The sequence below is a fragment of the Nyctereutes procyonoides genome, unplaced genomic scaffold, assembly GCF_905146905.1.
Source record: "Nyctereutes procyonoides isolate TBG_1078 unplaced genomic scaffold, NYPRO_anot_genome, whole genome shotgun sequence".
NCBI lineage: Eukaryota > Metazoa > Chordata > Mammalia > Carnivora > Canidae > Nyctereutes > Nyctereutes procyonoides.
In genome coordinates this window covers 1,730,768-1,753,409 of record NW_026575049.1, presented here as the reverse complement: position 1 = coordinate 1,753,409, position 22,642 = coordinate 1,730,768, and the positions used below count along the sequence as shown (strand labels likewise).

Sequence of the window (22,642 nt, the reverse complement as noted above, 5' to 3'; positions counted from 1 at the left end):
CCCAGGGACGTGATGGAGCCATAACTCGTCCCACAGCCAGTGCCAAGTCCTCCCCCTACCCCCTTCTCATGGGGCAGTAAGTGGGGGGGGGTCGCTTTCTAAGTGCCAAAGAGCCCATGGGGACTCTAAGAAAACTAAAGCGGAACTATTCTTCTCTCATCTTCTTGGGACTGAGGGAGTGGGGAAGCCCCCAACATGTATTCCCAGGGCTGTGCTCCTCTTCCTCATCTCTGGATCCAGGACTCCGTACCGGCTCCAGCCCCACCCCCCATGGAGACAACAGTTGACTCTGGAGCTGGAGTGAGGCCTGGTGAACACACATTTCATGAAAGCCATTCGTAGTCGTGTCTGCAATGCTGTGGGCATGGAGAAAGGGGCACCAAGGGTCAGTGTGCGGACACCCAGACTCACATCATGGACCCCAGAGGCTCTCAGCTTTGTTTTATTAGTTATATGAAGTAAGGCCACTCCTCACACACATACTGCTGGGGCCCTCCGCACTCCAGATGACCGGGTCAGACCCACACTGTGCAAGTCTTTGGACCAGTGGGCTCCTGGAAAAGAGAGGGGGCATGACAGGAATAGCTCAGGTGCTCTCCTCCCTCACTCAGCCTCTGGCAGTCCTCTGAGGGGCACACCACCCAACTGAAACCTTAGCTCCTCACTTCACGCAGAGCAGGGCCCAGGCCCCCTGGCTTAGCCTGAGATGGATGAATCATTTCCTCCCTGCCCCCCTCCAGCTCCCTTCTCAGTCCCCTTCCCCAAGCCCTCTGCCTAGATCTTCAGCCACTGACTCACATGTGACCTGCCATAGCCCAGCGCCTCCTGGATTTCACTTGCTACTGCGTCCTCACCAGTCTCTCCAGGGCATGAGCAGCTGCATCCTGGACACTGACAAACAGCTGTTCTGGGGTCACTCTGTCCAGGAGTCCTGCCTGGGTCAGTGTCCCCAGCACTGAGGCTGTGAAGAGAGGCGGGTCAGGTTCTTAGGCCCCAAAACTACACTGTGTCCTTCTCCCCCACCCCCCACACCACCAAGTGTCCGGTCACTCCCCAGTCTCCAGGGCCCTCCGCCCTCCACACCTCCCTCACCATGACACTGAGCCAGAAGAAGGTGGATCCCGGCATCTCGGCATCGGCTGGCCAGCTGCGGAGATGGGGCAGGGGGTTAAATCCTACCACAGAGGACATGCATGGGACCATATGGGACCTTGTCCTCAACCTACCCTGTCCCTCACCTGTACCACTTCTCTGGCTCCAGCAGCATCCACAAAGGTGATACCACTGCAGTCTAGGACCACCACTCTGACGGGCTCAGCAGCTAGGATGGGAGAAGGCAGGAGTAGCCAGCCGCCTCCAGGGCTCATACCCAAGTCTCCCTCCTTGTCCTCCCATCTCACCTGCATCAGGGGGGCCATCTGCCTTCCGAGCCTCCTGTGAGCAGAGAAGGGCAGTTACCTCCTCCAAGACACAAGCGTGAATGAGCACCCCTCAAATGACCCCCTTCAGAAGGCCCACCTGTCCCCCACCGCCAGGGAAGCCACACTCTCTTTGACCAGGTCTCTCACCTTGCCTGCTTCTCCAAGTCCCAGCTGCCACTCCAGGGTGCGGCGAAACTGCCCACGGGTGCCAAAGTAGAGCGGCGCTGGATAGCTCAGGACGCAGAGCCCCCGGGCCTTGCGGAGCTAAGATGTCAGAGGGTCAGAAAAACATGTGGGTCTAATCTTGCCCTCCCTCTCTGTCTGGAGCCCACCCACCTTGTGGCTCTCCCTGAGTGGCCTGTAGAGTTCCGTCCCCTCGGCAAGTCCAAGTGCCAGGCACTGCACCCTGGGCAGGAAGCTTGGGTCAGATTCCCAGCCTGGCCTGGCTGGAGAGTCACCCCAAGCACCTGTTCTCTCCCCCAGCCCTCTCCCCAACTCCTCTCATCTGTCCTCCCACCTCTGGGTGCGGCAGACCACAGTCATCATGGAGAAGACCACACCTATGGCCAGGCCCAGGTCCACGCTCAGGATCACTACGGCCACCCATGTGACCATCCACACGGCCTGCAGGACATGGATGGGAGTGAACGCCAGGCCATCGCGTCTAGGGCAAGAGGTCCCGGGGCAGGGACTGCCAAGGCCAGTGATAGGGGTGGCCCAGGAGAAGGTAGGAAGAATAGGAAGGAATAGGATCGACCCAATGGGGATATAGGTCAAATATAATGACCCCAACCGTGCACCCGCTGGGGAGTCACAGATATTCAGGCCTGAAGGGTTCAAACCCCATCCTCCACCTTGTGTCTGAGTCTTGGGATTAGGAAATATGCGTGTTGGGGGTGGGGGGGGCACCAGAATTTAGGAGTGGGACAGCTAGCTCCAACCTGGGGGGTAGAGGCTGGGGATGCTGGGGAATGGGAGGGGGCAGTCCAGGGTTACGTGATGCTGCCACTTCTCACAAAGTCCATGCGGCTGATGCGCCACAGTTGTGGAAGTTCCTGCATCTGGAAGAACATCTGGCGCATGCTGGAGATGTTGATGCAGGCCAGGACAGCCTTGGGGCAGAGGAGGCAAGCTGAGGCCCGATGCCCCGGAATGTAACCACTCCTCCCGGTCCCCCCCATCCCTCCTGTGCTCCTTACCTTGGGCAGATAATAGAAGAAGGGCCCCAGCCACAGCAGCACTGACAGGACAACTATGCAGGAGAAGAGACCTGCCAGCTAGAAGGTGGAAGGGAGGGAAGCAGAGAAGGAAGGGGACCTCATCCACCCCCCTGGGACAGCTGGTCCCCCTGCCCCCTCTGCCTCATCTTCCCTGGAAGTCTCGCTCCTCCCAAAGCCCCTTCCATGAAGATACTCCTCAGTCTGCAGCTCCCTTCTTGGTATACCGCCTCTCACACCCACCTCCCCTCTCCCAGTCAAACGCCTCTCTTCACCGGTCCCTACCTGGATAGAGTTCAACCTCCCCATTTTGTAACCCGTGTCCATCCTAAAAGCCACTGTTGGATTACTCTAAAAGCAGGCTAACCACATTTTTAGGGAACTGGCAAAGTAGGAAACCAGAAATTAAGGGGTAGATTTTCATATGTTTTTTTTTTTTTTAAGATTTGAGAGAACAGAGCATGTGAGAGAGGACAGTGGGTGTGAGAGGGAGAGGGACAAGCAGACTCCCCACTGAGCAGGATGTGGGTGTGGGGCTCGAGCTCAGGACCCTGAGATCATGACCTGAGCCCAAGGCAGACGCTTAACCGACTGAGCCACACATACCCTCTGTGATTTTTTTAAGATTATTTGTTTATTTATTCATAGAGACACACACACAGTGAGAGAGAGGCAGAGACACAGGCAGAGGGAGAAGCAGGCACCATGCTGGGAGCCTGACGTGGGACTCGATCCGGGGTCTCCAGGATCATGCCCTATAGGCTGCAGACAGTGCTAAACCACTGCGTCACCGGGGCTGCCCTGCGATTTTTTTTAAAAAGAAAATGTCCTCATGGGGGGGAAATCTCTCAACTTTACAGTTTAGTTTTGTTTTTATTTTGAACTACATATGGGGCGCCGTAAATTTTTTCGGTGCTTATAGTCTACAGAGGTCTTAATGGAGCTTTATCATCTTCTATCCTACCTAGAAAATCCCACCCCTTCGCTCACTTTCAGATTCCTATCCTCCTCTATACGGCTGCCCTGTGGGTATCTCCCAACCCTCCACCTGTTGCGCCACCACCCCAACCTGGATACTCACCCCACTTTCTTCTCACCCAAGGACGCGCTCTCACCTGTGTATTCCCACCAGCATCCACTAGGAGGCTGGTGGTGGCCAATGTGGCAGAGTTGGGAAAGCAGGAGAAGAGGGAGGAGATGAGGTTGGAGACACCATGGGCCAAGAGCTCCTGGAGGGAAGGGGGGAGATGAACAGGAGAGAGACAAAGGCATTGGGGGGGGGGCATCAGATGAGGGAGTTGTCTCCTGAATGAAATGGGGGTCCTCAGGGTCCCACCTGGTTGGAGTCAATAGTATAGCTATACTTGTCTGCATAGATGGAGGCCAGGGAGGCGGACACAGCAAAAGCAACCAGTGCGATGGGCAGCGAGTCAGCCAGAATCCTGGGCAGCTCAGCCAGGTTAGGGAGGTGGGGTTGGGGAAATCTGGAGAGAGAGGGATGCGGGGTGAGGATGGGTTGGGTCTCAGGAGGATATGGGGGAGACAGAGAAAATGGGGTGGGGCAGGTCAAGAGGACACGTTGGGTGTGAGCAGTGTGAGCAGAGCAGGCTGGCGTCTTGATTCTCTTACCCTCCAGGCAGCAGCCCCACTATCTGGACGTTGTATCTTGTGTCCAGGGAAGAGGTGAAGCAGAGCACAGAGGCCAGAAGCACCTGGGAAAGAGAACAAATTAGAGCAAGGCCGGAGATGGGCTTCCTGGCAGGGGCTAGAAAGAGCTTCACCTGAGAGAGGATCCCGAGGCAGTTAGTGTTTGCAGAGGCCCAGCACCTGGGGCCGCTGGGAGGTGCCGGGAGGTGCCTGATGCCGACTTAGAGTGGAGGACGGTGGGGATGGGAGAGAGGAGCGAGGTGCACCCGAGGTTATGGAAAGAGATGGGCGGGAGGAAGGAGAGGGCCTCGCACCAGGCCCTGGAGGCCGCGAGGAGGCTGAGCCTTTCTCGGCAGGAGGGCCGGGCTATATCCAGGCACAAACGACGTAGGGTGGGGCCGCGGGACGCGTATTCAGTTGGAGAGAGAGAGAGAAATGCGGGGGGGGGGGGGGCGGGGGGAGGGGAACGTGACCCGAAGGCCCGGTGGGTGCGGGGAGGGCGCGCAGCGGCGGTGCTGTGGCGGGGGGCGCCCGAGCAGGACGAGCCCTAGGGAGAGGGTGAGGCGGGACCGCGCGGCGGGGTTCCGAGGCTCCAGGCGTCCGGGGAAAGGCCGCGGGAGCGCAGGACCTCGCGCCGGTAGTAGGTCCGCTGCCTTCCACGAGGGGGCGGCAGCGGCCAGCGCCCACCTGCGGGCGAGGTCTGCGCGGGGCGGGGCGGGGCGGCGCGGGGCCGGGCCATCCTCACCATGACGATCTCCCCAGGGATCGGGGTGGGCAGCCTGTCTCGGAATCTCACGTTCAGTTCTTTGACGGGCACGAGCAGCGCCAGGCTGAGCGCCGAGATGGTCAGCTCGGCCGGACTGCTCCGGGGCAGCGCGGTCAGCACGGCGGCCAGCGTCTGCGGGCGGGCGGTGCGCGGGCCGTGAGCGGCGGTGCGCGGGGCCGGGCCGCCTGCCGCCAGCGCGCACCCCCGGCCCGGGCGAGGTGCCCCGGCTCCCAGCAGGCCCCCGCCTCCGCGCCCCTGCGGCCACGTGGTCCTGACCCCCCCGCCCCCGCATCCCTCCACTCGCCGGCCTCCCTTCCCCTCCGGGTCCCCCTCCCGGCACCGCTGGAAACCGCTCCTCGCTGCTCTCCGCCCCCACCTTGAAGAGCGCGAAGCAGCCGATCTGGCGCGGGAGGGGCAGCCCCAAAAGGCTGGGCAGCTGGGACACGAGCACGTGCAGCGCGGCCCCGCTGGTCAGCGCCTTGACCACGGGCTCGGACAGAAAGGTGGACAGGACGCCGAGCTGCAGCGCGAACATGCCCAGCTGCGGGGGGAGGGGCGCGTCAGCGCGGCGGAGGAGCGGGCCCTCCCCGCACCCCCTGCCCGCCGCCCCCGCGCGGCGCTGGGCCCTCGCTCCCTCCTCCCTGCCCAGCTCCCGGCCGAGCTCCCCCCTAGGACCCCCCTCACCATCAGAGCCCCGCTCGCGAAGGCCAAGGCCGCGGCCGCGCCAACCCGCTGCGCGTCCAGCTCTTCTCTCCCGATTGCGCTCAGGTTACCCCCGAGGGGTTCGGGCACCAGCCGCTCCACGGCCGAGCCCGTCATCAGGCTGAGAACCGCGAAAGTCCCTAGGACCGGGGACAGAGATCACCGGCGCTGCCGCCTGGGGCCGCGCCTTCCTAGACGGGGCTGCTCTGCGGAGGAGCGGGGGGCGTTGCTGCCACAGCCGGGACCTGCCGCGAGGTCGGGGGCGTGGGGCACAGCCGCATCCTGCCCTCCTGCCGAGCCCGGCTGTGCGCCCCGTTGGGTGACCGCGCACCTCTTTCCCCCTCTCCCAAGTCCCAGAGACGTTCACTGCAGCTAATTGCACGGGGGAAGTAAAGTCCAAGAACACCGCTTCTGTTTGCACCCACTCAGCCCCCAGCAAGGGCCGAGGTTCCTTTCCTGACACGGTGGCGGCAGGCGGAGGGGGGGCAGGGGAGGGGAAGGACGGGATCGCGCTAAGGAGCTCACAGGAACCGCAGCCTCAGCCCGCTGTCCACTGTCACCCCGCAGAGGAGAGGAGTCACCGGGTCACTCACCGGTGGACAGGTGTCTCCCGGTCCCCAACAAGGTGTAAATGAGGACGGGGAAGAAAGAAGTGTAGAGTCCGAACACTGGAGGCACCGAGGTCAGGAGGGCAAAAGCCATGCCTGGGGGAGAAGGAGGAGGAAAGATCTTGGGGTGTGTGCCGGGCGGGGGCCGCGGGGGCCGGGGGAGGTGAGCAGCCTCCGGGAGACAGCCCTCGGCGCACACTCTTAGGGGCTGGCAGGGAGGCGCTAAATCATCCCGCAGGAGGGAACCGACGGGTTAACAGGCCTCGGTGGGAGGTCGTGGGGCGGCCAAGGTCACAGATCCTTGTCGGCCGCTGGGGGGTCGGGGTGCGGGTGTTGTGCCTCTCTCCAGGTCCCTGACCCGAGACGTGTCCAAGACTTCTGGGAGGATTGCGCAAACGAGGGGAGCTTGGGGGTGGGGACCTGCCGCAGCCCCGTAGTCCTTACCCAGAACTTAGTCTCACATCCGGTCTCCGCACCCTCGGCCCCGCGGGTCCCCAGCCCCTGTGCCTCCCCGACGCCCTCCGGGGCGGGGCCCCTGGCCGGCGAGCGTTGCGGCCGCTCACCCTGCGGCACGTGCACGATGCCCACGGTCACTCCGGCCACGGCATCCCCGAGCAGCCAGGCCCGCCAGCGGTAGCGGGGCAGCCAGCGCAGCGGGGGCAGCCGGGCCCGCAGCAGGCGCCCCGCCCCCGGCCCCGAGCGCGCGCCGGCCCGCCGCGCCCACCGCGCCCACCGCGCCCACCGCCCGCACGGCCGCGACCCGCGGGGCTCGGCGGGCAGCTCGGGCTCCGGCTCGGCGTCCCCGAAGAGCTGCTGGAACCGAGCCTCGGTGAGAGGCTCCCTGAACTTGGCGCCCAGAGGGGACTTGAGGTCCGAGGCCTCTCCCAGGCCCGGGCAGGTCCCCGCGCCCGGGAGTCCACTCATTGTGCCCTCGGCTGCCTCCACCCCCGCCGGGTCTTAAATAGCCCTCCACCCGCTGCCCCGAGGCCCGCCTCCGAGAGGCAGGGTCCAATCCCGCCCCGAGGGCGCCCTCTCTTGGGGGCCTTCTAGGGCCCGGAGAGAGAGAGGCTTGGGGAGAGGGCGTCCCTGTTAGGCGTGTCCTGAGACATCCTTGGCAGGGTCGCTGGCTCTGGAGCTTGCTGGGGTGGGGCGACGGCGGGGGTGTGGAAAGGTGTAGGGACAGGACACGAAGGCCCGAAGACCAGCGCATTCTCAACACCCAACACCCCCTTTTTACCATTCCTAAGCCTTTTGAGACTCTGGCCACCTTGTTCTGGGCTCCTCTCCGCATTGGCCCTTTGGCAGGAGGCAGCCGGCTCTTCGAGTGTGACCCCTCATTCCCAGGGCCTCTACGTTCTCCCCAAGAAAGTTCAGTGTGTCCCCCCAACACACACATGCCTCTCCCCCCCAGACCCAATGTTCATGGGATATACAGCTTTCCCCCAAGAAAGTGTCCCCCTAAACCCAGTGCTCATGGGATATATAGCTTTCCTCAAGAAAGTGTCCCCCCAGACCCAATGCTCATGGGGGTATACAGCTTTCCCCAAGAAAGTGTCTCCCCAGACCCAGTGCTCATGGGGTTGTACAGCTTTCCCCAAGAAAGTGTCTCCCCAGACCCAGTGCTCATGGGGTTGTACAGCTTTCTCCAAGAAAGTGTCCCCCCAGACCCAATGCTCATGGGGGTGTACAGCTTTCCCCAAGAAAGTGTCCCCCCAGACCCAATGCTCATGGAGGTATACAGCTTTCTCCAAGAGAGTGTCCCCCCAGACCCAATGCTCATGGGGGTGTACAGCTTTCCCCAAGTGTCCCCCCAGACCCAATGCTCATGGGGGTGTACAGCTTTCCCCAAGAAAGTGTCCCCCCAGACCCAATGCTCATGGGGGTGTACAGCTTTCCCCAAGAAAGTGTCCCCCCAGACCCAGTGCTCATGGGGGTGTACAGCTTTCTCCAAGAAAGTGTCCCCCCAGACCCAATGCTCATGGGGGTGTACAGCTTTCCCCAAGAAAGTGTCCCCCCAGACCCAGTGCTCATGGGGGTGTACAGCTTTCCCCAAGAAAGTGTCCCCCCAGACCCAGTGCTCATGGGGGTGTACAGCTTTCCCCAAGAAAGTGTCCCCCCAGACCCAATGCTCATGGGATATACAGCTTTCCCCAAGAAAGTGTAAGGGGTCTCTGTTGGCAGAGCAGTTTCACAGACTGCTAAGATGGGAGGCAGCTACCTTTTCGGATTGGGATGACAAAGAAGCACCACCCACACCTCTGCTGGGAGCTGGGCCTAAATTCCCAGTTCAGGACCTCAGGGGAGATACTGAACAGATAGGAAATTTGGATTTTACTTCTTAGGAGCCAAAAAAAACATGAAGTGCCATTTATTACAGTCCAGTGCTATTTACAAAGTTGGCACTCAAAACCACATTTGTGATTAAATTAAGTTCAAAAGGGTCACGCACCCACCTCATGTACCTCTGCGGTCCCTCAAAAGAGACAAAGGTTCTGAGCTCCAGAATCCTATTTTCCCCATCCCCTCCTCCATTTACAAGAATACTTGGCACCCCTCCCCATCACCCTCTGGTCCCCAGTCCCTGACCCCAAAGCCCTGGGGGTGGGGTACAGTGAGGGTGGGTCTCCCCTCTTCAATTCCTCCTATTGTTCCCCAGAAGTCTTATCTGGGCTGGACGTCCTGTCCCCCCCTTAGCAGTCCCTCCCCCCATTGTCGGCCAGAGGGACCTCAGGCCCACAGGGAGGCTCCAGCTCCTCCTCACCCTCCCACCCCAGCAGCCTATTGTCTGCTGAGGAAGCCCAAGTACACGTGACCAAGCCCAGGGGACAAATGGACACAGTGGACACAGCGATGCCCCAGGACCCAGGACAGGGCATCTGGATATGGATCTCTGCATGTTTGGCTTTCTCTCTCCCAGGAGCTATCCCAGAAGTTGGAAGGGGTGAAGACTCCTTTGGGCTGTCCACTCTTGGGTCTGTGTCTCTTCCTGCTCACTATGGATATGCCTTATGACCTCGCAGACCGCAAAAAGGAGACCCAGGGGCCACAAAGGTCCACAGCCCCCAGCATCCTCTCTGCCTTCCCATTCTCCCTCAGCTGAACATGGAGGCCTCAGAAGGAAAGGTACTTGGGCATCTAGTGCTTTAGAATCTGGGTGTTGGGGGGAACGGTGGGAAGTCACACCACACTGGGCTTTTCGGTGGGCTCTAGAACGGAGGCCAGTGGGAGAGAAAGCAAGCAGGGAAAGGGGAGGATCTATCAAGTTCCAGGTCTGGACCATGAGATGCTGCAACTGCAGGTGAGAGGCAAAGAGTGACATCTTTTGTCTTCCCGCTGTGTCCTCCTCTCACCAGACCACCTTCCACCAGACCACCTTCGGGCCAGCTGATTTCTCCCCATGGCTTCACCACCCCTCCCCCGCCCCTCCCTCGGTGGAGACAACAGCCTTAGTGATATCACAAAACCTTTAATCTCAGAAAACTGAAAAAAAAAAAAAACAAAATCAAACCCAATAATTTTTATCTGGTCCCTGCCCCAGCCCTCCCACCCACCCACCCACCCACCCACATATCCTCCTTTGGGGGGGGGGACCTGTGATGCATGCATAGGGGTGGGAGCTGAAGGGACCTGTGTTCCTTAAGCAGAAAGAAGTCTTTTTGAGTCTAGGTATCCTCCTCCATGTCAACATCACTCCCAGCCTTGCCCCCCATCCAGACACATCAAGAAGGAATCTTGAGGTGGTGCCAGAAGGATTGCCCTGAAGTTCCTTGGGAAATGGGGTGGCCCGGTCCGCACCACCCCAGGCCTGCACCACTTATAGCTCATCTTCATCCAGCTTGGCAAGTCTGGCTTGGCAGGGAGGGGTGTTTGGAACTGGCGGAGCCAGAGAAGGGTCAGGAGCAGCTTGGGGGGTGTCACTGGGTGCCTGAAGAAAGACTCAAGTCAGAGGATTAAAAAGAATTCCAGGAATCCACCCTCACTCCTTTCTTTTGGGTGTATGTCCCTAACCAAGCCACCTCCTCTTGATAGATGCCTTAGATTATCTAAGACAGTCAGCTTCTCCAGGGGTTAAACTGGAGAGGGGAGGGTCCGAGCAGGGAAGTGGGAAGGGACAGACAAAAGGCAAAGGCGGGTGGTGGAAGAGAGGAATGATGTGGATGTGGTGGAGGGGGATCTAGGGACCCCATAATAAGAGAGGCCCTCCCCATCCTGCCCCTATAACAAGGGAACTCCACTCCTCATACCTGTGTGTCCAGGGGCAGAGGGGCTCTGGCCACCTCCCCTTTGGGCAGCAGCAGCAGGGAAGGGAGAGAGCCATTGATGGGTGCATGTGTGCTGACCTGGGCCCGGTCTCCAGGGCGCATTCTCCCAGGACTCCCCACCCCAAGCCCTCCCGGCCGCCCCAGGCTGTTGGTCTGGCTCTCTCGTCTCTGATACTCAATGGGTGACTGCAACGCTGGGCAAAGAGAACAGAAGGAAGGGTTACAACACAGACATGTCCTTTCCCCCAAGTGCTCCGCCCACACCATCCTCCCACTTGGCCCCCCTCCCATGAACTGTCAGCCAAAGTAAATTGCCAGGGAGATGGGGAGAAGCTGGGGCCAGAGGGCAAGGATAGGAGATTGGGCAGTGAGGGATTCGGGAGGTCAAAGGGCCAAAGGAGCAGGTCAGGGAGGGAGGGTGAGAGCTTCACCATTGAGAAAGTCCCGCTGACTTTCCAGGATCTGAGCCACTTGCTTGATCCAGGCCTGACTCACTGCAGGGTCTGTGGTCTGCAGGACGTAGCGCTGGATCCCACCCTCCGGCCCTCTGGAGGTCAGTGCAAAGCGGCAGGGGTCACCCTGGAGGTTCCCCTCCAGTCCCAGACAGCTCACCTGGGTTGGCAAATAGGAGATGGCGCCCAAATTGTTTAGGCCTTCTGTGGTTCCTGCCCCCTCCAACAAGTCCAAGAGCCAGACATTCCCTCAGAGGCCTCACCCCATCCCAGTCAGGCCCCTCCCTAGTGGCCTCCTCCCCACCTTGATGCTGTTCTTGTACACATATCCGGCCTGTGTTCCACCCCGTACTCCTCCTCCCAGGGCCTCACTGAAGATGACAATTTGTTCGAAGAGGAAGACACGTCTCTCTCGACCTCGGGAGGAGAGCAGCCCCCCCGCCTCGGGCTCGGTGACCCAGAATGTGTCCTGGCCCAAGAGCTTCCCCTGAGCAGTCAGTTTGCCCTAGAACCAAAGGGCAGTGATTCTGAGAAAAGAGCAAGAGGAGAAAAGGGCCACACTTTGCTCCCCCCCCCCCCATGCTCCCAACCAACCATGGGGTCAGGCCCAGGGGAGGACAGTTCCCCATGAGGACTTCTCCTTGAGGGCTCAGACTGGGACAAAAGAGCCTCGGACCTCCCATTTCCTGTTCTATCCCTGTACCTCGAACCCCCGAAGTCTCCCCAGGGTCATCATGTCATTGCAGCGCTTGGGTACAAAGCACATGACCTCCACAGCTTGCTGGGTCGCAGGTGAAGAGATGAGCATTGTCATTGTGGAGAAAAAGGCCTCTTCAGACCATGTTTCAACTCTCGACCAGCCTCCCCCTAAAAACCAGGCGGCGCATCCGCACCCGAGGAGCTGTGGGAACCCAGGAGACTGGAAAACTAAGAGGTACGTGGTGTGTGTCCTGGCAGACATGGGGGTCCTCACCTCCAGCTCTTCCGTGTCCATGCCAGCTCGACTATAATATTTGAGAAAATCCTAAGATGTAGAAAAGAAATGCTCAGGGAGGTGTTTTGAGGACACCCTCAGAGACTCTGACATCCTCCCCTGAGGACACAGGTGAGGATGTCCAGGAAGTCTGGGGGGGGGCGCTTAGGAACCCTGGGGCGATGAATGAGGAAAGGGGTGTGCCAGCCAGCAGAAACCCCAGGGAACAGGTGGCTCCGACCTTGAGCAACAGCTGGTACTTCATGATCCTCTGCACTGGTTTGATGAGGAGGTCGTTGAGCTGCAGGCGGTGCCCGAGCTGCTGCCTGAGCTCCTGGGGACAGGGACCGGCGGTTATGCAGCCGGGAGAGCCCGAGGATTCCGGCCCGGTCCCCCCAGGTACCTCGGCCACTGACCTCAAAGTAGCTATCCCCAAATTCTGAGACCACGTGCTCTGACTTGGGCTTATTCTGACAGTACACCACGTACATGTGCAGCCGGCGCTCCTAACGGGTCAAGGTGAAGGGGAGCAGGATGGGTGAGGAGCCAGAGCTCCTCTCCAGGGCCCCGACCCACTCCCAAGCCCCGCCCCCCGCGGCCCCACCCCCTTAGGCCTCACGTGTTTGATGAACAGCTGAGCCAGCCAATCAGGATCCTCCAGGCAGCGCTGTAGCTCCTGCAGGAAATAGCTGGAGGGGTTGGCAAGGAAAAGGCTGGTCAAATACCCCCACCCCACTCAACTAAGCTGTCTACCTTAGTTGTGCCATTAAGCCACTCCAAATGTTCCTCAGGCGACAACGGGCCCATGGGTAGGTCACAGAGACAACCAGCCACATGCCCTTCCCCCTCACTCTCGGGGATCCACCACTCACTCTCGATGCCACTCATAGATCTGCTGGATGTTCCCAAACACAATCCTGTCACGGCCTCGAAGACACTCCGGGACCCCCTGAGCAGCCATGGTGGCCATGTAACCCTGCAGGAAGGTTGGGGGGCGGGGGGAGGGCAAGAGTGTGGGAGGCCAGCCCTGGTGGGAAAACTGCCTCCCTCCAGAAGTCCAGGAGGCCAGGGTGCGGGGAGGGTGGCACAGAGGAGCACTAGGGCAGATCCTACAGTTAGCCTTGAGCAGAGAGAAAGGGCTGGGCTAGGGTTGGGAAGAGAACGGGGAGCTACCTCCACAATCTGCCCCAAGTCGTCCACATACATTTTCTCTGTCTCTACCAGTTCACTCAAGACATACCTGGGAAGAGAGCAGGAGTGCACATCCTTGGTTTAGCCACTTCCTCCCTCCTGGACTAGAAGCCCCTTCATTACCACAGCCAACCTCAGAGGAAATTCCAAGTATCAAATCTAAAATGTGAGGGATAGTTCTCTGGAAGTTGCACAATGGGTGGGGGGCAGAGGAGAGGGAGTGTGTGGGGACACTTACATACTCCTTTCCAGAGCCTTCTTCTTCTGCTCTTCTTCACTCTCAGGGGCTTGGGACAGAGTTCCCTCCTCAGGTGGCTGGAAGGAAAGAACATCCTAGAGTAAAAAAAAAAAAAAAAAGATGCTTTTTGGGGAGCCATGCAGACCCACTTCTTCATACCTGCGTCTTATCTCCAGGGCCCTCCAACAAAGTGGTCAGCAGGGTCAATTCGGGCAGCTCCTCTCCTGTGGCTAGAGCTGGTTCCAGCACCCAGTTCTGGGAGCCAGAAGTCAAGTGTCAGAAGTCACGGACAGTAGCTACACCTCCCCAGTGACCAGTGGCCCCCAACCTGCCCTCTCTCCCAAGGTCCTTCATGGATGTCCTTCATGCTTCTGTGGTACTCCCTGCTCACCTCATATGGTCCAGCCTGGCCACCGTCTGCCTCAGTTTCCACACTGAGACAATGTTTGGAATGATCCAACCATCTTCTCAGGCCACTGACTGGCCCTGGGGGGCCCGGGGAACAGGGGCCAGAGCTGAGGCCAGAGCTGGGGCCAGAGGGGGCAGCCAGACCTGAAGCAGCTGAAGCTGAGATACTCCCCTCACTGCCAGCAATGGAATAGGATTCTAATGGGGAGTGAGGGTGGAGGGGGGGGAGAAAAGGGGCCATAGATATTACTCCAGCTCGAGATTCAGGGTCCCCAGGGAGCTCCCAGAGGCTCCTCTTCATGATGCTGAGCCCTCTTTCCCAGGGCCCACTCTCTTGCCATCCTCATTTGAGTTTGCCAGGATAGAAAATTTCACCCGGGCACCCTTGGGAGGAAGGACAGTAAACACCTGGGCTCTCAAGGCCTGGAACCTCCAGTTATATGTGGAGGTTCCCCCATATCCTGAGCATGCCATAGATATGGAGGGGCAGCCATCTGGGCAGCCACTGGAAGCTGGGGGGTAGCCATCTGCTCTCCTACCAGCCGCCCCCTTCCAATGGGCACAGACCATTCCCTGAGAAGGGGGGGGTAGAGCTAAAAGCCCATCTGCCACCCCCAGACCCCTCCTGCACCAATTGCAGTAGTCACTATAAAAAGACTTCTGCAGCCCATCTCCCCAACACATGCACAAACCCAATGGGGTGGGGGGTGGGGGGGCAAGTGAGGAGAGCTCATCAGGGTTATCTTTGCCCTGGGCTCAGGAACAGAGGATCTGAGATTTGTCATAAAGCCCCTGGGACACCCTCATCCTCCATCCCTCTGTCTGTCTTCAGATCTGAAGTAGATTCTCAGCAAAAGGATTTAAGGAAGATCCGGTCCTAGGCCCAGGGGATTGTGGATGGATTTTTCTCATACCCTGTTGACTACAAGACAGAGAGAAGAGTTTCCTGCCCCTTCCCCAATTTCTTTAACTTGAACAGATAAAAAATTTGCAGGCAGAAGGGATCTTGGAGGTCTACTAAGTCACTTTCCTGGAAAACGCAGGTACAAGTCTCCAGCCTCTAAATCCCTGGCGCCAGGTCGACCTGCGGCCCTGAACCCTCGGCCCGCCCCCCGCTCAACGCTGGGCCCTCCGACCTCTCACTCACCACGACCCCCCCGGGCGAAGCAGCAGCCGCATTTTGCCAGCACTTTTCGGATCACGTGGGGACAGGCACAGCGACCCCCCTTGTGCCCCCCCCGCATGGCGCCCGGGCCCCCCCGCACCCCCCGCCCGGGCGGGCCATGCAGGGGGAATCACGGGGGGCGGGGGGACGGCGCAGGGCGCACACCCCCCTCCCTCCTAGCCCGCTCCAGGCTGGGGGAGGGGGCAGGGAGGGACCCGGGAGGGGGCGTCCAGGGGTAGGCGGAAGCCGGGGCTGGGGGGCGCCGGGGCCCCGGGGAGCGGGCGGCGCGGGGCCGGGCGGCGAGCGCGGCGGGGAGGGTTTCCGGAACCCAGGCGGTGCGGGGCCGGGGTCCAGCTGTCCGGCGGGGCGGGGCGGGGCGGGGCCGGGCTGCGGCGGCCGCTCCAGCCCCGGCTCCGGCCCCTCGGGCTTGGCGGGGCTCTAGGCCCGGGCTGGGAGGGGCGGGGGCCGACTCCCCGAGTCCCGGGCGCTGCGCGGGTCCCGGCCGAGCCGCGAGCCGAATAACAGGCCGGGCCGCGGTGCCGCCGCGGGGAGGGGCCTCTGCGGCCCGGCTCCGCCCTCTCCCTCCGGTTCCCCCTCCAGCCAGCGCCGGGCTCCGGCCCCAATCCCCCTCCCCCAGGCACCGCCGCGTTCCCACTCCACGTCCCCACCGCCTCCGCCTCCCCCCTCCAGCCTCGGCTCCCCGCCCCGTCCCCCTCCCTCCCCTCCCGGGCTCCGGACTGCGGAGAGCGGGGTGGGGGCGAGCCGGGCGGCGGGGTCTGCCCAGGTCGCCCCTCCGCCTGGGCGGTGGAGAGGGGTGCGGATGGATGGGCCCGGGCCCGCGGGGAGACGTGCTGGGGGCTGGGACCGTCCCCAGCCCGGCAGGGGTGGACAAGCCCCCCCCCCCCGCCATTCGGGGAGCGGGAATGGGGAGCTCTGCGGGGAACACGGCCCAGGTGCCGCCCTCCCGCCAGACCCTGCTCCCCTCCAGGCCCCGGGACTCCGGCTGAGGCTAATCACCAATTAAGGCGAAGTCCCGGCGGCCGGGCTGGCGGGGGGCCAGGGGTGGGGCGCGGGGACACAGCTGCGGGATCGGGTGATGTGGGGGACACACAGGACTAGGGGGCGAGAAGCGTGGAGGGCTCGGCACTTAGATGGGTCCCGCGCAGTTGGGATGCAAACCTTCACGCGAGCAAGGGCGGCATTACTTGAATTGGGCGCAGGGCGGTAGCTGGGCCCCATCCCGCCCCCAGCTTCTTACCGGGCAGCGGCGCCCAGGCGGGGACCCCACGCTCGCGCTCCCCCTTCTGATCACCCTCGGGACGGTCCGACTCTGTCTCGGTCCCTCCCGGCCCTAGGGGGCCTCTGCTCGGGGGCTGTGGGAAAGACTGGTGGTAGGGAACCGCCCTCCGCACCCGGCCTCGACCTCCCGCGTCGCCCTCCTCCTGTCAAATCCACATTGTTGTAAAAGGGTCGCCTAGGCCGGGCTGCAGGGAGCCGTTCGCCCAGACCGGGGCCCCGAACTCCCGGGGTGCGGCGACCGGGTAAACTGAGCTGTGCGGTGCAGGCCTCCTGAGGCCCCCTAAAGGTTCCCGACCCCACCGTGGTCCCCTTTCTTACCCCCTCCGGCCCGGGGAGCGCGCATGCGCGCAGCATGCCCCCCATGACCCCCAGGATCCGGTCAGTGCGGCCAGGGGCGGGGCGGTCCGGGGGCTTCATGCTGGACCCCTACCCTGCTCCAAGTTTCAGGGCCGAGGGGGCACGGAAGCTGGGGGGCTCTCGGCCTGCGTGCGTCCGGGGAGTTGCAGCTGTGGAATCCACCCCCTGCCCGGCTCCGCCCCCACTCCCACCCCAGCCAAACTTCTCAAAGGGGTAGGGTTGTTCCTTTCTCTGCCACAACCCAAGTTCCACGACGAGCCAACCCCTCTTAGTCCCGATTCCGACGTGGATGCGTCGGGAGCCCACTGAGCACTTGCCGTGTCCCAGGCTCTCTGGAGGCCGGGACTGGGGAGACGCGCGGGGATTTACCCGATCACCACCCCTTCCCCTTCTCAGCGGGTTCCGCTCCCCACCCCACCCCCACCCGGGGCCACAGAACAGAACGGGTGTGGCAGAGAGAGTTGCATATTTTACTTTATTTTTATTAAATTAAAAGCTACAGTCTGGCGGCTATTCCAGAACAGGGTAAGGAGGCTCCTTATAGGGGGCAGAGAAGAGCAGGAGACGGACTGACGGAGACGGAGACACAGGAGAGAAAGGACAGGTTAAGGTGGGAGGAGGACTGGTTCTGAGAAACACACAGGGCCGGCTCCTGGGGGGGGGGGCTCACCTCAGCCCCATTGCCCCTCCCCCACGCCGAAGCTCAGCAGTAGAGCAGGGGGCTCTAGAGACCTTCCCTCCCCACCCAGGTCCTTTCTCAGCTTAGTCACTGGAGCACAGCACATACCAGAAAAAGCCAAGGGCAATGGAGGGGGTAGGGAGACTGGGAGTATGTACATGGGGAGGTGGGGAGCAGAGCCTGGGAGATTCCCCTCCCAGAAGGGAGTGGCTCTCACTGCACAGAAGCACTTGGCCTGAGGGAGGGGACAGGGGAAGGGATTGCCCCCTCCCTCTCTGAACTCCTTCCCTAGTCAGACTGGTCCCCTGTTTGTGTGGAGTGGGGGGGGCAGAGGGAGAGAGAACAGAGGCTTCCGCTGGGTCCTACGAAGAAAGGCAAGGGCTTGGCAGAGGGGAAGTCCTTCAGTCATCTGTGATACCCTTGGCTCTCAGCTCCTCTTGCACCCGGGTCAGGTAGGTGGGGTCCGGGTACCCAAACCTGGGAGCAAAGAGAGACGAAGGTCAGGATTAGCCATTCCAGCTGACTCATCTTAGCCTCATGCTCTCCCTCATACTGGCGGCCCCGTTCCAGCCATTCCCCACTTCCCCTGAGCATAGCCAATCCTGAGATAACTTAGCCCACTTCTGTTTATTTGTGTAGGTTAAGCGGGGCATATTGGGCCAGGTGGAATGTAGAGACGCTGGGATGGAAGAGATGGCTGGGATAGTTTGGGGGTGGTCCTCTCTAGTTAGGAGGCTCTAGGAGAGAGGGGGTTGCTGTCATTCCCTGGAGTGAAAATAGAGACAAGGGGAGGAGCCAGGGGAGGAAAAGGAAATGAAGGAGGGTCGCACAGCTGGGGTCCTCCTGTGCAGCTGGTCTTGTGGTGAATGTCGTTCCAGGTGATGACATTCGGTCTCCCTGTGGTCATGGACGTGCCGATAGTGAAGGTGAGACGCTGGTCAAATGCCTTGCGGAACAGGGTCAGCACCTTGTTGCCCTCGGGGCAGTCCGGGAGGTAGGCCACCCGTGTGGTGCCAGGGTACCGAACTCCTGGGTTTGGGTGTTCAGCCTGGGACGACGGGGAAGCAGAGAGGACAGTGAGCAGCTGGGCACATGAAGGCCCGTGATGCCAACCGAGGGTCATCCTGGCCCACTGGCCTCCTGTGCACCCCCAGCTAATGCTGATGGGGCAGCAACGGGCCGACAGCCTTTCAAGGAGGGAGAGACTTCCTTGAAAGGTTTGGACAGCAGGAGCCCATTTTTGGACGAAATCCTTACTACTAAGGAAGTTCCTTCTGCTGCCTCAATCTCTCAGTCTCAGTTCAGCAACAAATGGATTCTCAAGTGATGGCAAGCCGCTTGCTCGTCCTCACTCACCAGATAAGTCAGCAGAAATGTGAAGACTGAGAATAATCTCTCTCAGTCTTCCCCTCTCCACCTGAAAACACTCCCAGCGCTTCTCAGCCTGCCTAGCCCGGGCCGCTCTCCCATTACTCTCCTTCAGAGCTTCCTCAGCCCTCTGCAAACCAGGCCTGGAAATTACCCTTGCATGGTCAAGCAGGAGACACCTAGAGACTCTCGACCACCCCTGGTTTAACTTAACTCTCACCGTCAACAAGATTTTCCTCTCATCAGTCTGGAACAAAGCAGCACTCACTGCTCTGTGAAGAGGGTCAGATCCCTTCCCGCTAGGCCTGCCTGCACCTGAGCCACCGTCTCCACAGAATTCACCTCTGCCAAGAATAGCTGTCGTCATCCAAGTTCACCGAGGCAAGAGCCTTTCTCTCCTGCCTGAGTTTCATATGTGCCGTGGAGTCATGGGCTATAAAAGCTGGGCCTGAAGGTGGGGGACCAGCTAGCTTCAGGGCACCGGGTGCGAAGGCATGCTGGGAGGTGGCAAGACTACATCACATCTAACAAACACACTCCCCTTCACCCAGGTTTCCTAGGTCAGAGAACACGCTTGGGGAAAACCGAAGGGCACAGCAGGTCTTCTTACCCCCTGGACACCGGGCGGGAAGACGTACTGGATGACAATGGTGCCATACTTCTCATAGCTGGGCAGTAGGAGCGTGGCGTCCTTAGAGACCAGCATGCGCCCATTCTGGGGCTGGTTGCCCACCAGCTGCCCATAGAAGCGGCCACACATGGGACAAGCCTTTTTCACCTGCAGGGCCCGGGTGATGCAGCCCTCACAGAACGAGTGCCGGCACTTCTCCAAGGTCTTGGCGTTCTGGATCTCCCCCAGACAGATGGGGCAGGTGCTCTCCTGCTCCTCAGCCTCCTCCCGAAGGCGGGGAGGAAGTGGAGGGGGGAGGGGAGGAGGAGGAGGGGGAAGCCCCCGAGCCCCTGGGGGCAGGAGCGGGGCTGCTCGCAGAGGGGGAGGGGGCGGCCCTGGGCGGTGCAGCTCAGGGTGCTCCCCGCCACCCCCCAAAGCCAGGCAGCCCATAAGCTCGCCCTGCCTCTGAGCTTTTTTCAGCTCTTTCTCGGCCTCTTTTAGCAGCCCCTTGAGCGCCTTCCGGGCCAGGTAGAGCCCGTTGGGGGGGGCCGGGGGAGGGCCCTGCGGGGACAGCTGCAGGACGTAGATGTCAGAAGTCTCGCCATCGATGAGGATGGACACGCGGTGCTCCTCCCGAAGCCGGGCCAGCCGGGCTGGGGTCTCCTTGCTCAGGAAGTCCCACACAGGCTTGGAGACAGTCACTTTATTCTTGCAGGTGCCTCCACAGGCTGCCATTCTGGACAGGACGAACGACACTGCCCCCAGGGTGAAAGGGACTCAGGGTGGGGGGTCCCCATTTGACAAAATCCGTGCCTACTACCTCAGGTTGCTTTCGGGCCCTTTATCACCTCTACTGTCCCACAGTCCAACCCCTGACTCCTTGCCACCCCAGCTGATTTTCTGTCTCAGAGCTCTTATCTTTCAAATTCTAGCACCCACTAAAGAGCAAGAAAGTTTCTATGACTTTATTATTATCATCGTCTGAGCCAAGCAGCAGTCTTGGTTCTGTTTCCACTCCTCCCAAGATCACAGAAACAATCTGGCCCTCCTCCCTCTGGGGGGGGGGGGACCAGCTTCTTTAAAGGGGAGGGAGACTTTTTTGCTCACTTTGATCCTGAACAGCTTAGAATTGGCATGCAGGCTCGCTCCACTGTCCCTGCTTCCTACTTGTCGACTGTGGGACCTGGTGGGTGGAAGGGAAAAGGAGGGAAGGTGAGATACCCCCCTACCCACTTTCCGCATGCTCCAACCCAGCAGTCCAGGTAACGGAAGACTGGGAACCTGGGTGTAAGTTACTGGGAATGGGATTACTTGGCACATGGAATGGAGGAAACCAATTTAAAGGTGAAAGCTGAGTTCCCCTTGGGAGGCAGATACCTGGAAAGCCCATGGACAGGAGCAGTAGAAATCCCTCTATTGCCACACTCAGCTGACTAGGACTGGGGGGAAGGGGGAGAGTAGAAAGGAAAGGGTTATGATGACAAAGGTGACCGTGCCCCCCTCACCCCCACTCCGCCAGCAGCCCAGAAACAAAAACTCCTCTTCCATTTCCTCTCCTCTCCTGCAGAGCTGCATCCCCAGCCTCTCCCAAGTTGTTAAAGGTGGAACTTCAGCATGCTAACTTTCCTCTTCTCCTCCCCAGCTCTGAGGCTCTCAAGAAGGCCTAGGGCGCAGATGAGAGAAGTCAGGAAGGGAAAAGCCCCCCCCCCCCACGGAGGTCTTTCTTGCCACCTGCCTCGGATCACGCGGGTGAGAAGCTTTCCTACGCTCCCCAAGTCGTCACCCTGCCCCACGTCCCCCCACAGTTCAGCCCCCGTCGCTAGGGAGCCTTCCTTGCGGGCCAACCCGGGGTCCCTTCTGCGGGAGTCTGTTTGGAGGCGGGCAAAGTGGCAACAGCCCCTAAGTAACGAGGTTCTTGCTGTCGCCTTTGTAACCCCGCGCCTGGAGCAGTAAGGCCGGCAGCAACCGGGTCTGCAGGCGGGAGGGTGCGGCTCCGCGGGGCTCGGCTGGAGGAGCCGGGGCTCCCCCGAGTCTTACCGGGTGCGGCTACAGAGCTGTCCCTACAACGCCTCCAAAGGTGGCTCAAATAGAAAGAGGGGCCGCCAGTGTGGCCTCAACTCCTGGGCTGATCCCAAGGGGAGCGGCTGTGCGGCTCCATCACAGCCCCCTCCGGGCCACATGCACCTCGAGGCCGAGAGAGTGAGGCTGCGGCCCCGGAACCTCCGCTCGTCCTGCGCATCCAAGGCCGCGGGGCCCGGGGCCTCGGGGTCCAGGCTCCGGGTGCCGCCGGCTCGGGAGCGGGGGCGGGGGGGCGGGGCGGGTGCTGGGCCGCGACCCCGCGGGGGGGCGCGGGGCGCGGGGCGGGGGGCGCGGGGCGCGGGGCGCGGGCTGCTCGGCGGCGGCCCGGACCCGCGAGGCGCGGAAGCAGGCCCGCGTCGGCCTGTCGCCCGGTCGGGGCCCGCGGGCGGGGAGCCTGCCGCGGGGGCGCCGCCCGCCAGCCCAGGTGCGGGCCGCGGCGCGGGGGGCGCGGGGCCGGCGGGGGGCGGGCGGGGGGCGCGGGCGCGGGCGCGGGGGTGTGGGGCGCCGGGCTCACCTACCTCCCGTCAGCGCCGCCATTGCCGGTCACATGACTGAGGCTGTTGCCGGGATGACGGTCGGGGCCTTAGCAACAAGGGGGGGCGGCCCGGGGGGCGGGGGGCTCCGCCGAGGGTGCGGGCCGGCGCGAGGGCGGCCCCGGGGCGGCGGGGGGCGGGGGCTGCGCCCCGGGACGGGGACGGGACGGAGGCGGAGCGCGGGCCGCGGCGGGGAGGGGGCGGGGGCGGGGGCGCGGGACCGGGCGCGGCCTGGGTCGTCCCCCTCCCGGGCCCCCCTCGGCCCTCGCGGCGGGGCGCCTTCCGCGGGGGGGCGGGGGCGCGGAGCCCGGTGCGGCCTGGGTCGCTGCCCGCCCTCGGCCCTTGCAGCGGGCTGCGGGTGCCTGGGGGGGGGGGCGGCTCTCTGTGATCCGCCTGCTGCTGCTAGAAGCGCCGAGGAACAATCTAGGACGGGCAGAGCCACAGTAAGGAAAGCCCTGGTCCTGGAGGAGGAGAACCACCCCCACGCCCACACTATTTCCATCCCTTCCCGGGGCGCTCGCCTTCTCCTAGGTTGTGACCTTCTGTGACCCCCGCAACCTGCCCGCAGGCGGGGCTGGGTGAGCGCCTCCGACTTTCCTTTCCACCAACAGGGATCCTGAGGCTAGTGCAGAACGGGAAGGGAATACAGGCCTTAAAAAATGCCTTG

The 22,642-nt window shown here is 61.7% G+C and overlaps 3 protein-coding genes across 10 annotated transcripts; all 3 read right to left on the bottom strand.

Annotated features, from left to right (window-relative positions):
• Positions 1 to 230: 230 nt before the first annotated feature.
• LOC129512208 (solute carrier family 26 member 10-like) lies at positions 231 to 7,285 on the bottom strand. Of its 2 annotated transcripts, XM_055329462.1 has the most exons (19): positions 6,925 to 7,285; positions 6,347 to 6,457; positions 5,736 to 5,893; positions 5,428 to 5,592; positions 5,031 to 5,183; positions 4,268 to 4,350; positions 3,975 to 4,122; positions 3,754 to 3,867; positions 2,621 to 2,698; positions 2,438 to 2,533; positions 1,939 to 2,045; positions 1,758 to 1,827; positions 1,569 to 1,685; positions 1,401 to 1,434; positions 1,239 to 1,321; positions 1,093 to 1,147; positions 855 to 961; positions 476 to 554; positions 231 to 356 (listed from the first exon to the last, which is right to left on the bottom strand). In XM_055329462.1, exons 1-18 carry the CDS (start codon positions 7,283 to 7,285, stop codon positions 516 to 518), a joined length of 2,079 nt encoding a protein of 692 aa, XP_055185437.1. In that variant the 3' UTR covers positions 231 to 356; positions 476 to 515. The 2 variants fall into 2 exon arrangements, with proteins under 2 accessions (XP_055185437.1, XP_055185436.1); XM_055329461.1 differs by lacking the exon at positions 231 to 356 and having other exon boundaries at positions 431 to 554.
• A 2,646-nt stretch (positions 7,286 to 9,931) lies between these two features.
• ARHGEF25 (Rho guanine nucleotide exchange factor 25) lies at positions 9,932 to 17,016 on the bottom strand. 4 transcript variants are annotated; one of them, XM_055328061.1, is made up of 16 exons: positions 16,668 to 17,016; positions 16,309 to 16,423; positions 13,869 to 14,083; positions 13,637 to 13,732; positions 13,478 to 13,554; positions 13,222 to 13,288; positions 12,921 to 13,024; positions 12,668 to 12,737; positions 12,465 to 12,554; positions 12,290 to 12,382; positions 12,049 to 12,099; positions 11,779 to 11,856; positions 11,380 to 11,580; positions 11,055 to 11,235; positions 10,606 to 10,817; positions 9,932 to 10,286 (listed from the first exon to the last, which is right to left on the bottom strand). In XM_055328061.1, the coding sequence occupies exons 1-16, from the start codon at positions 16,764 to 16,766 to the stop codon at positions 10,176 to 10,178; spliced, it is 1,860 nt and encodes a 619-aa protein (XP_055184036.1). In that variant the 5' UTR covers positions 16,767 to 17,016; the 3' UTR covers positions 9,932 to 10,175. The 4 variants fall into 4 exon arrangements, with proteins under 4 accessions (XP_055184036.1, XP_055184037.1, XP_055184038.1 ...); XM_055328062.1 differs by lacking the exon at positions 13,637 to 13,732 and having other exon boundaries at positions 13,478 to 13,572; XM_055328063.1 differs by lacking the exon at positions 16,668 to 17,016 and having other exon boundaries at positions 15,033 to 16,420.
• A 146-nt stretch (positions 17,017 to 17,162) lies between these two features.
• On the bottom strand, positions 17,163 to 22,106 carry DTX3 (deltex E3 ubiquitin ligase 3). Of its 4 annotated transcripts, none has more exons than XM_055328067.1 (6): positions 21,961 to 22,106; positions 20,741 to 21,026; positions 20,471 to 20,546; positions 19,364 to 20,099; positions 18,216 to 18,433; positions 17,163 to 17,862 (listed from the first exon to the last, which is right to left on the bottom strand). In XM_055328067.1, exons 3-6 carry the CDS (start codon positions 20,497 to 20,499, stop codon positions 17,787 to 17,789), a joined length of 1,059 nt encoding a protein of 352 aa, XP_055184042.1. In that variant the 5' UTR covers positions 20,500 to 20,546; positions 20,741 to 21,026; positions 21,961 to 22,106; the 3' UTR covers positions 17,163 to 17,786. The 4 variants fall into 4 exon arrangements, with proteins under 4 accessions (XP_055184042.1, XP_055184043.1, XP_055184044.1 ...); XM_055328068.1 differs by having other exon boundaries at positions 20,741 to 20,802; XM_055328069.1 differs by lacking the exon at positions 21,961 to 22,106 and adding an exon at positions 21,401 to 21,668 and having other exon boundaries at positions 20,741 to 20,802.
• Between the last annotated feature and the right edge of the window lie 536 nt (positions 22,107 to 22,642).